Genomic DNA, 16,280 nt, shown 5'->3' on the forward strand with positions numbered 1-16,280 from the left:
GCAATGTGCCCATGCCTCGAAACCATGGTCTGTGTGTTCTGCACTGGAGAGGCGCTTGGGCATTCCGGGTTTGTGTGTGTTTGTTTCTTAAACTTGCCAAGTTGCAGAGTTGGGAGAAACCCCGCGGGTCATCAAGCCCAGCCCCCTGCAACGCGCGGGCATGAATGAGCTGATGCCAGCTGTGATTTGATGGTGCGTCTGGCGGTGATGAAAGCCCCGAGATGCGCAGGTGAACCTCCCGAGGGCGGCGGCGTTTAACTCTTCCTGCCTCCCTCGACGGCCGCTCTTATCAGATGGCCAACCCCTCGTTTCGTAACCCTGGGCGAACCAGTCGCCCTTCCCGCGCCGAGGCGGCGCCGAAGCGGGTTATAAGGCGCGAACTTCGCCACAGCTCCTCCACCCAACCGGCCCCGCGCATTTCCGGCTCCCACCGCCATCCACAGCAGCCGTCTGGCCGGCCGGGGCGCAGCTTTCGCAAAGAGCCGCCGTCGAGCCGGGACCATGGCCGGGCGCTGCCTCCGCCTGGCGCTTCTCCTCCTGCTGCCGCTCCTCGACGCCAAGGCTGGGCAGAGTTGCTACAAGCCGAGGATTCCCAGGCCCTACGCCGTCCGGTAAGAGCACTCTCGTCCCTGGGAGTGGCGGAGTGGGAGCATGGATGCGCATCAGCAGGGGAGGTGGCCTGAGCATGCGAAAAGTGCATAGCCTTGGCTAAGCGTTCAGAATTGGGGGAGCTACTTCTCCCCCCCGGCGATTCCCTACAGACAAGAGAGCAGTCCGCTGCAGCCCGGGATCTCCGACGGCTCTCCTTTCTGCTGCGCCAAACGAACCCGGGCGGCGGGCGGATTGTTGTGGGAGACTCCGCGTTGCCCGAGAGCCCTGCGGGGATTTGCCGCGTTCCCCACGGAGTCCCCGGGATTCCCCTCCTCCTCCTCCTCCTCCTGCTGCTGCTGGCATGGTTTCCCGGACGCCGCTTGAAAAATAACCGGCCGGCAGCAGACGAGCTGCAACCCCGGCAGGAGCAGATCCCGGCGCCGCCCAGCAGCGCGGAGGGTCGTCGGAAGACCGCCCAAGGCCTTGGGGTGCGAGCCTACCTCGCAGGGCTGTTTGGAGGATGAAATTTAATTCTTGCAAGCCACCCTGAGCTGCGGAAGGAGGGTGCAGAGCTGAAATAGCACCCTATTTCCGGGGGGGGGGGGGAGGCATGGCTTTGGTGGGTAGCATGTTTGGTTTTTTTAGCCTGGTGTTGCTCAGTGGAGGAGCACATGCAGAGTCTCTGTTTTCTCTAGTCAGGGCTGAGAAAGATCCCTGGGTGAAACTTGAAACCCAGATGAAGCAATGATCTCACTGTGTAAGGTAACTTTATAGAAAGCTGTCGTGCTGAGTCAGACCATTGGGCCATCAGGGTTGCCTGCACTGGCTGGCAGCAGCAGCAGCTCTCCAGGGGTTCGGACTGAGGTCTCTCCCAACCCTGGCTGGAAATGGCCAGAGTGGGACCTGCATGTTCTTCCTCTGAGCCAGGGCCCCTGTGTTTGGAATATGGGAGACACTGGCTCATATGCCCAGTCAGCTGGCTGGAGACATTATGCTGCCTGAGGCCAGGAATATACTCACCCAAGCACTGGTCACTCCATTGACAGAGGCCTACTGGACTGGGAGGGGGGGCAGTGTATCCTCCCCCCCACTTGAGGGCAGCAGATCAGAGACTCACGCCTCCTGCAGAGAGCCAGGGCAAGGGGGTTCGGGAGGAAATGCCAGGGGGGGCTGCCACTGCCCTCCCCGCTCCAGCATCTCCTTCCCAAGATGGCCACCTCACTTTGCCCAAGGGCTTTTTGCTGCGGCAACCCACATGCCCGAATTCACAATGATCCCATTGATTATTTTTGTTCCACAAGTGGGGGGCTCAGCTTTGGACTTGGTGGATTTTAACTGCCAAGGTAGCTAAGTACCTTGATTTGAGACATCCAAGCATATTACGGCTGAGCATATTACAGTGATCTTGGCTCGACTTCGCTGGCTGTCCATTACTGTAGTTTCTGGACCCAATTTAAAGTGCTGGTTTTGACCTATAAAGCCTTAAAGGGCTCAGGACTGCAGTGCCTGGAGGACTGCCTCTCCCCATATAAACCCCATATGACTCTGCTTTCATCCTCTGAGGCCCTTCTATGTGTGCCTCCTCCATATGAAGTCTGGAGGGTGGCAACACGAGAAAGGGCCTTCTCTGTAGTGGCTCCCTCTTTGTGGAATGCTCTCCCCAGGGAAATTTGCCTGGTGCCTTCATTATATATATATATTTTGGCGCCAGGTGGAAACGTTCCTCTTCGACTAGGCCTTGGGCTGATCAATATTCTACAGCCTTTTAAATGCATTTTTTTTGGGAAGGAGGGTGGGTATTGTTTTGCTGTTTTGTCTTACTTATTTACTTGTTTTTATCCCGTATTTTATTCTGTGAACTGCCCTGAGATCTTATGATGAAGAGCAGTATATAAATCTAATAAAGGAACCAACAAAAATAAATAAATTCACTTAGCACTTATGAGCACCTTGTGGCAAACCATTACCAGATCTCCATCAGAGGCCAGTTCCCAAGAGTTAAAATGTAAGGTTTCGGCCTTTGCAATGCTCAGTTGCAAGTGTCATTAGAATACGCCAACAAAACAAAAGTTGTAAGAGGTATTAATCATACCAGTGAAGGATCAAAAACAGTAATTATTTTGGGTTTACTTATCAAGCCTCTTTCATTGACTTCACAATCCACTCGTAGCTTGCAGCCTACAGCTGTGGTTCTCAGAGGGTGTGGCAGGAGAGGATTCATCGACGGTCAAAGACACATCTAAACATTTCAGTATAGCACAGTAGATTATAGCATCTAAATTATTCTTTGTGGATATGCAACCAGAAACAGTATGCAGACGCCTCTTTTATAGTATTGGCTGCTCTCCTACAGATCCCTATGGGATATTGTTGTGAACAGCGAAGATCAGGAAGGATGTGTTGATGAGGAGAGGTTTGTTTTTGGTCTCAAATTAGACCTAATATAAATGGGATTACCTTTGCAAAAGCAAGCTCACGCCTCTCCTTGAGTTTGTATGCATACTTAAGGAACATATGCAAGAGGCTCCTTTATAATTATATCTTGGGAGTGAGTCATATTCCTATGCAGCTGTGTCATTTTATGTTTTCTGGATGTCCCACGATCATCTCATAAAGTAGTTGTGCTCTGTTATAAATCAAGCACTGCTAGGTGTTATTTTGTTTTCGTTTTCCAGTCCTGTCAATAAAAAAAATTCGGTGTGGTGTGAGCAAATTTTTATTCCAAAAGTGTGACCCAGAGAAAAACATTTTGAGAACCACTGACCTGCAGGTTGGAAAATGCTGGCCTACGGGAAAGGGCAGCCCTCCCTATGAAGCGCAGTATTGAGCAGCAGAAAGATTTATGAGTGCAGAAATACAGTGGTACCTCGGGTTAAGTACTTAATTTGTTCCGGAGGTCCGTTCTTAACCTGAAACTGTTCTTAACCTGGAGCACCACTTTAGCTAATGGGGCCTCCTGCTGCCGCCATGCCGCCGGAGCACAATTTCTCTTCTCATCCTGAAGCAAAGTTCTTAACCTGAAGCATTATTTCTGGGTTAGCGGAGTCTGTAACCTGAAGTGTATGTAACCTGTAGCATATGTAACCTGAGGTACCACTGTAGAGGTGTACTTTTCAGAGAGGTAGCATTGGAGCCTCTGCTCCAGACTTCAGTGTGCTTGTGGGGTGATGGGGGACAGGATTATTTCCCCCCTTTCAACACACCCTTATGGCAAGGGTGGGGTTTTCTAAATCAGCTTGCGTGTTTTGTGAGTCTATCTAAAGGGCTGTCACATGAAAGGTGGAACAAGCTTGTTTTCTCCTCTCGCAGATAATGGCATCCAAACCAAATTGCTTCAAGAAAGGAGATTCCGACTAAACATCAGGAAGAACTCTTGGACTCTCCTTCCTCGGAGGTTTTGAAGCAGAGCTTGGATGGCCATCTGTCATGGATGCCTTTAGCTGAGATTCCTGCATTGCAGGGGGTTGGACTAGATGACCCTCGGGGTCCCTTCCAACTCTATGATTCTGTGGGAGAAGGAATCCCTTCCAGATTTAGTCCTGTGAGTTATAAGGAGTGGCAGGGGGACCTGCAACGAAGTGGTGCAGTGTGAAAAAATGTCACCTTCAGGATGCCAGCCAGCCAGCCAGCCAGCAATGCCCTTTTTCAGAATACACTCTGGTGTGGATGGGCTGCATAAAGATCCACATTCAGAGAATGAGCTTCCTGTGGGTTTATACTAAGACTTAATTCTAGTGTCTGCAGATCCCTTCCTATTTATTCACATTTGCAAGTACAGTGGTACCTCGGGTTACAAACACTTCGGGTTACAAATTCTGCCAACCCAGAAGCAGTACCTCAGGTTGAGAACTTTACCTCAGGATGAGAATGGAAATCTCACAGCAGCAGCGGGAGGCCCCATTAGCGAAAGTGGTCCCTCAGGTTAAGAACGGTTTCGGGTTAAGAACAGACCTCCAGAACAAATTAAGTTTGTAACCCGAGGTACCACTGTACTGTGGTGCCTTTTAAGTGGTTTTTTCTGTGGTAATTTTGCAACAAGGACCAGAAAGCAGGTCAAGGCCCACTTTAAGCTGCACTTCAAGAGCTGCTGTGGTCACCTTAGCGCTCTCAAGAAATGTCAGTCTTGTGGCAATCACATGATCGCCCGGGAGGAATTTTAAGGTCATTTGGCCTGGATGAGTCATGCAATTGCCAAGCGAGAGAGGAGGCTGAACAAAGCCTGGTTGATTTGCTGATTAGATTGTTGCTCCAGGTTCAGATCCCCCAACTAGCAAACTAAGCTCACACAAAGAATATTGGGAGCTGTAGTTTTTTAAAAGCGTGCTGTGAATTGTCGCTCTGTGAGAGGCAATCTACAGTTCTCAGGATTTAGGGGAGGCCATGTTTACGCAGCCTCTCAGCCCATCTTACCTTGTGAGGTTGTTGTTGATGACAAGAGCGAGGAGCAATATACCGTATTTTTTGCTCTATAAGACTCACTTTTTCCCTCCTAAAAAGTAAGGGGAAATGTGTGTGTGTCCTATGGAGCGAATGCAGGCTGCGCAGCTATCCCAGAAGCCAGAACAGCAAGAGCGATTGCTGCTTTCACTGCGTAGCGATCCCTCTTGCTGTTCTGGCTTCTGGGATTCAGAATATTTTTGTTCTTGTTTTCCTCCTCCAAAAACTAGATGTGTCTTATGGTCTGGTGCGTCTTATAGAGCCTTGCCTTGCCTTGATTTTCTCTGTAGGATATTTTCAGAAGAGGGAGAGTTTTCCAGCTTTTTCTCTCCGGGCGTAGGTTAATTCACCTGCTTTCCCCCCTTCTAAACAGAACCTACCCTCGTCCTTATGAATATCTGGACACCTCAAAACTGCCCAAGAGCTGGGACTGGAGGAATATAAAAGGAGTCAACTATGTGAGTGCCACACGCAACCAGCACATCCCACAGTATTGCGGATCCTGCTGGGCTCATGGCAGCACCAGCGCTTTAGCAGGTACGGAGGTGTAAGCTATTATTGCTTCGTAGGACTTGCTTCTCTGTCACTCTTGGCTCATTTCCCCATGACTGGTCAACAGATAATTTGTTTTGCATTAGAATGTTGCTTCTTGGGATCTGTCCTGTTGGTGGGAGTACATAAAGAACAAAGGAGATTCCCATTATTGGCTCAGACCATTTGGCCATCGAGTCCAGTATCCCTGGCTCTGACAGAGGGGGAAGCCATGGTAGAGCACTCTTTTTTGCAATATTACTTACCTACATTGGTTGAAAAGTCAACTTTGGGGTCAAAGTGTAACTTAAACAGTCACATAGAATTGTAGAGTTGGAAGGGACCGTGAGGGTCATCTAGCCCAACCCCCTGCAATGCAGGAGACTCCGACTAAACATCAGGATGAACTCTGTGACAGTAAGGGCTGTTCTGTAGTGGAACAGACTCCCACGAGAGGTGGTGGACTGGAGGTTCTTACGCAGAGGTTGGATGGCTGACCCTCATGGATGCTTTAGCTGAGATTCCTGCATTGCAGGGGGTTAGACTAGAGGACCCCTGGGGTCCCTTCCAACTGTGCATTCTGTGAATCTTTTCCCCAACCTGGGGCTCAAACCCACAACCCTGAGATTAAGAGTCTCATACTTTGCCAACTGAGCTATCCAAGAGTTTGCATTGCTTTATTGTAATGCTGTATTGTTTTTAACACTTGATTGGAAGCCGCCCAGAGTGGCTAGGGAAACTCAGCCAGATGGGCGGGGTATAAATAATAAATTATTATTATTATAAATTATTATTTGTTGCTTGTTTAATCCCAGCCTCCCCTTCCCTTTCTCTCCTGTGTTCAGGTTTAGATTGTAATCTGTCTGGGGCAGTGGCCTGCCGCCTTGTAATCTGTCTTGTGATGTGCACATTGATGGCACTATACAAAAAGATAAACTGTGTTAGGATTCAGTGGCGTAGCGTGGGGGGTGCAGGGGGGGCCGGCCGCACCGGGTGCAACATCTGGGGGCGCGCGCTCGCACTCGCAGCTCTCTGCCCCTACCTGGCTCGCTCACTCTCTCTCACTGCAGTGCTGGCTGTGCGAATCCGATCCGAGCCGCCGCCCACTGTGGAGGGGAGTGTGCCAGGCGTGTGGTGCGGAGAGAGAGCGAGGGACTATCTGGGGGAGGGACAGTGCAGCGGGGGGGGGGCACAAATTACTTGCCTTGCCCCGGGTTAGGGGGCGCAAATTACTTGCCTTGCCCCGGGTGCTGACAACCCACGCTATGCCACTGTTAGGATTGGGTCTCCCAATTTTCTTTTTTAAAAATTACTTTAACAGCAAGCCTATGGAGGGACGGGTTCTGAACTGAGTCTGAGCAGCAATGGTGGAGGAGAGATCTATTCTCCCCCAGCCCCACTGTTTTCTCAAGCTTTCACCCACCTGAAGCTGCTTTTTAACCTGCTAGGCATTTAACCTCTTCCTTTCTGTGATTCCATCCTAAAGCCCACCCCTTGAATACTTCAAAGTTAAACTATTAAGAGAGCCAATGAGGGATTCCTCCCACGTATTATGTGGTCTGTGACATGGAATGGTGAATTATGTGTTTCTCTTCATTTTCCAGATCGCATCAATATCAAGAGGAAAGGCATTTGGCCTTCTGCCTATCTCTCAGTCCAGAATGTGATTGACTGTGCCGACGCTGGCGGCTGCAGCGGAGGGGATGACTTGCAGGTCTGGAGTTATGCTCATGAGCACGGCATCCCCGACGAGACCTGCAACAACTACCAAGCTAAAGACCAAGGTGTGTGAGACCCTTCCTGCGTGAACCTGGCTGTAAAAGAGGGAAAACAACAGCATTCTTTTTACACCAGCCTTGCTAAATAAGTCCAGATTTTACTAGCCTGCCACCCACTGCAATCCAAAGTGGAAAACTAGAGCTTGTCTTTGCCCTTGAAAACAGGGTTTTTTTATATCCCTTCCCTCCACTTTGCTGGTTTTTAATGGTAATGTGTGCCTTAAATGTGATTTTTATATTTATTTATTTTGGTTGTTAAATATTCCAGAGTGACTTGTGTTACTTGGAAACTAGGATAGAAAAAGATGCAAATAACTAAATAACTAGGCTGCACCAGCTCTGCTGCAGCAAAATTTCGTCTCGTACTTTTAGCTGCAAGATCCCTGATGTCAAATGTAGGTGCTTGTTTTTGCAGACTGTGATACGTTTAACCAGTGCGGAACGTGTGATACTTTTGGAAAATGTCATATGATAAAGAACTACACCCGCTGGAAAGTTGCCGATCATGGGACTGTTAGCGGACGGGAAAAAATGATGGCGGAAATCTATGCAAGTGGTCCTATCAGGTAAAGCACTACAAGGTTGCATAATAAGCATGGCCCCTGGTCAAGGATGATAGGAGTTGTAGTTCATCAACAAATGGAGGGCTACAGATTTCCCCACCTCTTCTTTAAAAAACAAAAACCAGTGAAACAGCCTTGCAATACTGTAAAGCAAATTGGTTAGCAACTTATTCTTTGTTTTAGCCCACACGAAGTGCCAGCCCACATAAGTCTGCTTGCAAAGCGTAAAAACACAACTCAAAGCAAAACAGGAGACGTTATATGGAAACAGAACAAAGTAATTTAAAAACACAGACCAGTTTTACTTTTATTTCTTTAATGAAGTAAAAATGGCAGTCTAGATTCTAGCAGGCGCTGTGGAAAACCCCCTTTCTAAAATAGCTCTCTTAATTGAAGTTATGCCTAAATTAGGGAAGCAAAACTGCCTCAAATAAATCTGTTTTAAAAATCTACTTAAGAATTTGCTTAGGAGCCATCTAAGCCTCCCACCCGTGGTGGGAAGGAACTTCTGTAGTATGAAAATAATGTAATTCAGCCCCCCCAACTTGGTGCCCTCTAGCTGTTTTGGATTATAATTCCTTTCACCCCACTGGCTGGAGCTGATGAAAGTTGCCATCCAAAACACCTGATGGGTATTGAGGTTGGAGAAGGCTGATGTAATAAGCAAAAGTGATGTTTCTTTAGTGACCCGGTTTGGTTGAACCTCCTATTCCAGTATACTATGGACGTATTCCCATGTTCAGAATAGCTTCCAAAATTACAATTTAATGCTTGGAAGAATCTTACCAAATGAATAAGACTTCAGTCCTGTTTGCATTTACCTGGGAGTAGGCCCCATTGAACTTTGCGGGACTTGCATCTGAACAGACATTACACACTGCGTTGTAAACTTCACTCTGTTTAACGTGGCCCATTAAATGTGTTTAATGTGTGCCTTTTGGCAGATTTCTGTTTACGAGCTAACTCGGCTTCTACAGTTGCAATTAGACTAGCAACAACTTCCCCATGTCTTCTTTGTGACTGGTCTTTTAAAAACCAAATGTTTTCTCTTAAACTGCAATGACCTCTAGTCTGTCTGAAAGTCTCTAGCAGACCCTGACGCCGCCTTTTGAGAGTCCCTCCCCATGGTGTTAGCAAGGCCCACTGAACTCAATAGGATTGACACTGGAGCATATATGTATAGGATTGTACTGTTTATCCTATGAAAGCGCCAATCTGTCTCATGCCTGACGCCCAAACCAGTCTTTGCTCAGACCGTGCACCATTTTCCTGGAAGCCACATTGTTTATTTTAAAAAACCAGACTGAAAACCGTTGACCCTTGCCAGGTTTTTACCCAAAGTGGCTATTCAAAAGCTGTTGGTTTGCATTAGCATTTTTAATTGGATGTAATTTAATTTATACAGCTGTGGGATCATGGCCAGCCCGAAGCTGCACAATTACACTGGAGGACTTTATGCTGAATATCGTCTGCTGCCGTCTATAAACCATGTCGTTTCTGTCGCTGGCTGGGGTGTCGAGAACGGAACCGAGTATTGGGTTGTCCGGAACTCTTGGGGCGAGCCATGGGTAAGCAGGAGGTGAAGACCGCAAGCAACATCTCTCCACAAAGAGAGGTTGGAGAGTCCTACGGACAGGGCCTTCTCAGTGGTGGCTACCCTGATGCAGTGCAGTTGTAAACGGTGAAGGATGGCTTTGATCCTCTAAGTCAAGGATGGGAAACCTTGTGCCTAGGGGCCAAATGAAACCCTTCTGTCTGGCCCTCAGAACGGTCCCCAGGCCTCCCAAGCCACACCCCTCTTCCTCAGGCCACACCCTTCACCAGCCCTGCTTTGTGCTCTCCCTGAGCCAGTGTGGTGTAGTGGTTAAGAGCGGTAGTCTCATAATCTGGGGAACCGGGTTCGCGTCTCCGCTCCTCCACATGCAGCTGCTGGGTGACCTTGGGCCAGTCATACTTCTCTGAAGTCTCTCAGCCCCACTCACCTCATAGAGTGTTTGTTGTGGGGGAGGAAGGGAAAGGAGAATGTTAGCCGCTTTGAGACTCCTGAAGGGGAGTGAAAGGCGGGATATCAAATCCAAACTCTTCTTCTTCTTCTTCTTCCCTGGGTACTCTTGCCTGGCTCAAATCCCTGGGATAGCTCAGTTAATAAAGCATGAGACTTTAAACCCCAGGGTTGTGGGTTCAAATTCGACGTTGAGCAAAAAGATTCCTACATTGCAGGGGGTTGGGACTAGATGACCCTTGTGGGTCCCATCCTACTCCACATTTCTGTGAAATGTGCTCTCGAACTCTGACAACGCTTCTTGCTTGCTTGGAGGATAGAGGGGAGCAGGCGTGGAAACGAGCCTCCTGCTACACGAAAGCAAAATTTTAATTCATTGCTCCGCCCACTTTTGCATCTAGCCACGCCCACCAGCAACTTATGGCCCTTGAAAGGTTTGCTGGAGAGGAATGTGGCCCTTGGCCGAAAAAAAAATAACATTCCCTGTCCTAAGTAATAGAGTAAAAATGTGGAGGGACGTTGGACAGGGCAAGTCTCTCACCTTCCATTATATATTGCAGTTGTGGCGCCCCCAAGGCTCTGTGCCCAGTGCAACCGAACCACTCGCGTTCCCCTAAATCAGAGGTTTTCAACCTTTTTGGGTCCGCGGCTCCCTTGACCAACTAGTCTGTCTGTGGCACCCCTGTGGAGCTCAGGAGCCCAGTTCTGTCACCCCTTGCCTACAGAGCTGGTAGCCTCTCCACCCTTTTTCGAACACCCTTGAGTCTTTCCTCAGCCTCCTCTCCTCTCCCCTCTCCTCTGGGCAGCCACTGCCGCCACCCTTGGTCTCTTAAGCTGCTCCAAAGAAAGGTGTCTCCTCACATTGCCCCACAGGGGCCTGGGAAGAACCCCCTGGCCAGCTCCAGAGGTACCATTTTCCTGGGGAGCTCATAGCCGGGGCAACGGCAACAAACAGCTGTGCAAGCCTTTGGGAGGCAGAGATGCAAGAGGGCATCAGAGGAGGGAGGGAAGGAAGAGCGGCAGAGGCCAGGGTTGCCCACAGACCCCTGACCATCATTCAAGCAGACCTTCTCTACTTGGAGATGCTGGGGATTGAATCTGGCACCTTTTAGATGAAAAGCAGATACTTTGCCAATGAGTAGTCACTCAAAATAGATTCATTTGATTTTTAAAAGTTGATGAGGACAATAGCTTGGATTCCTTCTGTTCTGCTCATGGATCAGGGATTTTCTGCCTTGCCACTTCCAAGCCGCAATTCCTTCTACACCCTGTATCTACAGCTGAGCATGGGGAGATCCTCTGGACTGATATACAGGAAAACTGGGAACTCCCCCTGCCACTTTGCATGAGTAGAACTGCTTTTGTTTTCACACAGGGCATTACTGGATTCAAGCTGATAATTGCAATAATCTCTCCAGCAAGGATACAGGCCAGTGTTCTCCTGAGCTCTGGAGCAGGAAATAGGGTGTGATTTGCAGGAGTGTATGCCCAAATTAGCAATAACCAATACCCAACCAACCAGATCAATGTGTTTTGTGGCTGGAGATGGCAGGGGCCCGTGATCCAGAAACCTGTGATGTCTGCTGCTTGTTAAGATCCCTTCTTGTCCTCCTGTACATGCACATGACAGAACTGGAAAGACAATCTGCCCATGCAGTTACCTGTAGGTGTTTCTGACATGTGTTGTGCAATGAGCATTTTCAGAGCAGCACCGTAAGGTGTAAACTTGGCTGAACATGAAGTTGTCCTGATACACCTGTGCACTGATGCAAATTTATCTCTTTCCAGGGTGAGAAGGGCTGGCTTAGAATCGTAACAAGTGCATATAAAGGGGGAAAAGGAGCATCCTACAACCTTGGCGTTGAAGAACAATGTGCTTACGGAGACCCAATTCTTCCTTAACTCTGCTGGAGGAGGATCTGGAAACACATGTTCAGAAGGCAAGGACTGTCCCAGCCCACTGCTTCGCAAAGGGATGAGTTAATACTCTGCAGTGTCCATTAATCACGGAATGGTGAACCTTTATTCTTTCTTGAACTAAACCTTTCTCTTAAAAGAATTCAATGTTGTTTATGAAATGACCCAAAGAATGACATGCACTGATTGCACTGAGAGAAGCAAAGAGGTTTTATTACTTTTGCATATGGAAATTAGTTAATTTTTATCGTAATTATTTTATAGCTTTCTGGGTAGGGAGAGACTTTTTTGTTTTTGAAAAAATGTTAATACTTGGGAGCAGAGCTCTTAAATAACTTGAAATTAAATTTGGTATGAAATTATGCAGGTTGTAAATTTATCACTGTACAGGCATAGTGAAGAGGATATGATTTGAATCAGAAAAGCTTGGGAACCTGAGTGCTTCCTTGCTTTCTATAGGGCTAAGCTTTCTTGCTGAAAGTCTTCAGGAGCTGTTCAGTAACAATGATGGTATTACAGAACCAGCTGTTACGTGACGAGCCATTGATGGTCCTCCTTTCAGTCTTGCCCCAAAGTGGGCAACCTGTTATCTTCCAATAGACTGCTGGGTCTGCATCCCCCCCCCCATAATCCCAGATCATTCAGGCTGATGGACATCATGGTCTCCCATCCCTGGTCAAGCACAGGATTTGCACTCATCCATCTACAAGCTGCTGAACTGGCTAGTAAGCATTAAGGAGCAGCTTCCTAGCAGTATCAGCTCATATTTTGAACACATGGCATTCTTGTTATTACCCCACACTGACCTATCTCCTCTCCCCTGGAGCTGGGTGCGGCTTTTAAGGCTGTTTAGTGCAGGGTCACAGCTTCTTATCTTGCCTTCTGCAGCCTCCATTCTCTTTCTCATAAGCTGCAGATCAGATCAGAATCCACTAGTCACTATGGAGGGTTGTGCTAAAACTAGCAGCAGCAGTAGGCCAGCACTCCTTGTGAGATTACAGCTGAGCATTGCCTCCACCCCATTCTGTTCCCCATGGCTTCTGGCACCCAGTTTCAAGTAAGGGTAAAACAGCGGCTGCAAGCTATTTCTGCACAAGCTCCCCAGGGCGTCAGGGGAAGGCAGGCTGTGTGATTTTGTCAACCTATGACCAAGCTCAGCAACGCCACCAGCCAATCACAGCCTGTTTTTGCTCCATATTGGGATTGGCACAAGGGTTGCCAAGTGCCTTGTAAGCTAGAATTTGCAGCTAATGCAGGCTGAGTTTGGTGGCTCATAAGCTAAACAGCCTTGAGCTTTGGGTATTCAGATTTTGGATTGTAGCACACAACCTGTGAGGGAGATTGTCTAGTTCAGTAGCTAAGTTTCCATGATTACACTTTGCACAGTATTTATTTATATTTAAAATACTCCTTAACCACCCTTCATCGAAAGATTCCAGGGCAGTGCACAGAAGTGTGAATGAAATTGATTTATATGCAACATATCAGTACAATACCATTTAAAACCAACAAGCAAAACCCACAAAACTTTAGGAAGATAATACATTTCGCCAAGGCATCTACCATGTCTGTGACCGTAATACCTTTAAAGAAACTCACACATTATTTAATAATAATTGAATTTAATAAAAAATATAACTTAACCTACTTTGTGTCGTTTTCCCTCTTACAAGTACAAGAAAAAATAGTGCTGTTTTTATTTTGATGCACTCAGATAACTTTAACAAGACCTATTTTACACAGTAACAAAACTTAGCGGTTAAGGTTGAGATTTCCCCTCCAATAAGGCCAGTGATTCTTCACCAGGATCTGGCAGTAGTATGTAAACACTGTGACACACAAGTAATCTCTGCCAAGATTGTGTATCAGTTATATATGAAGAAAGGGCTTCATAAGTGGTTTCTGGAATGCAGTAGGAACCAGCAATACTGCAGCTACCTGGCAACTAACAGCTAATGGTTCATTCATAAGTGCCTGCCATTAAGTGGCTGAACACTACCATGACTTTCAGTACAAGACGCACACAAAGATATTTATAACTTGGGGGAGACAAGTAATTTTGTCAATCATCCCATGCAGATGTTTACAGCAGGGGTGGGGAACCTGTGGCCCTTCAGATCAGGACTCCAACTCCCATCAGCCCCAGCCAGCAAGGCCAATGGTAACAGATGATGGGATTTTTAGTCCAGCATCCTCTGGCAGTCAGCAGGTTCCCCATCCCTCATTTACCTGATTGTCAAGGAGCAAACTGTGTGTGAGAGGTATTTACACGCTACCCTTCTAGGCACAACTATCACTTGTGCATAAGAGTGTGGGAAGGAATCATTCCCTGATGGAAATTATTAACACAAGATTTAGCCCTATATGCTGCAAGACGTCAACCACACATGGGAAGAATGCATTCCCCCCCCCAGGGAACTAAGGCTAGGAGCACTAGTGCTAGCTTTCCCCTGACATACATTCAATTAATTGAAACCAATTAATTTCAGCTAAACTCTGTCCTAGTTTCAACATTTTGGAAGCCCAGCAGTGTGAAACTCCTGGTCCACCTAAAACAGCAACCAACAAACTGCTCTTTCTCCCAGTTCTTTGATGCAATTTGCATTAGGTCGCTCTGCAGTTCATCCACAGCAACTGTAACTGGGTGTCTCTGCTGGTTCAGTTGACCATGATGAAGTTCGATTTACAGTGAGCTTTAAAGAAAACAGAGGAAACAAGACATGATGACCTGCATGGCTCTTTTTTTTAATCAATTCACACAGAAAACAGATACTGATTCATTCATTTATACGCCAATCTCTCCTTGCAAAACAGCCCTTCAGTCCCCATGCACGAACACTCAGCATCTCTGCTATCCACTCAATACATTGATAAAGCAGGAGGTTCTTGTGTGTTACCAAAACTTAAGCCACAAAACATTACCTGGGCTTTAGGATGCCATGAGGCACTTCAGCGCTCAAGTTCCTCAATGTTGATTGCTAGCCCATCTATGGGTTTGCATTATAGCAGGCTACAGAAGCTTAAATTTCTGCTGGCCAGTGACATTTGTTCTACACTGGTGAGTAGGCCAAGGCCCTGGAAAGGTAGATCACTGCAACGCTCATGAGGAGCTTTGTTCAGAAATCCTCAGCTATATCAACTTGTTTGCTCTGGTGAGGGCTGAATAAACTGAACGGAAACTCAAACGCATGGGAAACAATTTACCTATGAACTCCGTGACAGGGTCATGCTCGCCTTCAGTCTTAATCGTTCCTGCAATGCTGTCATTCTCCAGGATCGGAAGAAAAAGCTGCACAAAGTCAGAGGTATACGGAGGAGCAATGACATCCAGCACCTGGGGAGATAATCGAGATAGCAGAAGGCTGTGGCTTACACTGTTTTAACATGTGGAAATAGACATAGTGGTTGATGCATTGTCTCCCGATCTCAGAGAGTAGTTTGTCATTTAACAGAAACTTATAAACATGCTTCTGCAATTCTGAACACAGATGACATCCACCTATGGACACAGACTTGCACGCAGTGTAGTGCTGACTAATGTGTCTTCTTGTTGCAACAGGACTTCTCCCCCTCTCCACCAATCTCTTCTGGGGTTCCTCCAACCTCCCGTGGAAGATTTTGGGTAGGGTGCAGGGCGTCCGCCGGGGAAGGGGGTGAGGCAGATAGTGCAATGATGTCTGCTTGCATGGGCAGGATGTGCTAGTTGGATCCCACCCACAGCATACAATATAGCTGTTGATGTTTCAGGAAAGGTAGAGATAAGCAAAATGAGGACAGCATTATTCCTTCAGTTTCTGGCAACCGTGCCTTCTACCCAAAAGCATGAAGTAACTGTTCCATCAACACAAGGATTTAACCGTGTGCAATGGGACCTCCAATCTCCACCCCCCCCCCAAAACAACAACACCCCCCCACACCCTACCCACACCTGCTCCACAGGGTTGGTGGAAAACCCAGAACACATTTAGTGGGCAGGTGGGGGAGGAGAATGTTCCACTGTACAAGTGTAAATTTTTGAACTGATAGGACAGTTGCTTTGTGTTATACTGGACGTAAGCCCATAAGTCTAACAGCAATCAATAGATTCCAAATCATTTCTGTATGTTTAAGATCTATTTGTTCCATCTACAAAACTGTCCTGAGAGCCATGTGATATTTGAAGCCTTGCTCCAAGTGCCTTGCCTTCAGAGGTTACTTGGGTGGTGACCACCAACAGCCTTTTCTGTGATGGCACTCTGGCTACATTCCCTTCTCAGAAATATAAGTTTGGCTACATTATCATTTAGGTGCTTTCCTGGCCTTTTAGTGGATGACTTGACTATAGGCATGGATCTTTTGTTTTTACTTGGTTGAAAGGCTTGTTAAGGACAAAGGTGGGATACCCGTGTTGCAAATAAAATAGCCAAAAGGCCACAACATAGTCTTAAGGCTCCCATTTTAATGAGCAAGTGCAAAGTAATC

The 16,280-nt window shown here is 47.4% G+C and overlaps 2 protein-coding genes across 3 annotated transcripts in view; one reads left to right on the forward strand and one right to left on the reverse strand.

Annotated features, from left to right (window-relative positions):
- On the forward strand, positions 1-13,462 carry LOC310680672 (cathepsin Z-like). The gene is made up of 6 exons (XM_083447652.1): positions 1-611; positions 5,402-5,565; positions 7,164-7,343; positions 7,753-7,903; positions 9,306-9,468; positions 11,691-13,462. The coding sequence occupies exons 1-6, from the start codon at positions 502-504 to the stop codon at positions 11,802-11,804; spliced, it is 882 nt and encodes a 293-aa protein (XP_083303778.1). The 5' UTR covers positions 1-501; the 3' UTR covers positions 11,805-13,462.
- The window catches only part of NELFCD (negative elongation factor complex member C/D), a 17,662-nt gene continuing 14,803 nt past the window's right edge, over positions 13,422-16,280 (reverse strand). For both annotated transcript variants that reach the window (XR_014512844.1, XM_083447433.1), the window contains exons 14-15: positions 15,024-15,153; positions 13,422-14,512 (exon numbers count right to left, since the gene is read on the reverse strand). Coding sequence is in view for 1 of the 2 variants with exons in the window: in XM_083447433.1 (XP_083303559.1) it covers positions 14,478-14,512; positions 15,024-15,153 (165 nt within the window). In the remaining variant the exon portion in view is untranslated. The remainder of the gene's footprint in view (positions 14,513-15,023; positions 15,154-16,280) is intronic.

The sequence above is a fragment of the Podarcis tiliguerta genome (assembly GCF_965153285.1).
Source record: "Podarcis tiliguerta genome assembly, chromosome: 6".
NCBI classification, from domain to species: domain Eukaryota; kingdom Metazoa; phylum Chordata; class Lepidosauria; order Squamata; family Lacertidae; genus Podarcis; species Podarcis tiliguerta.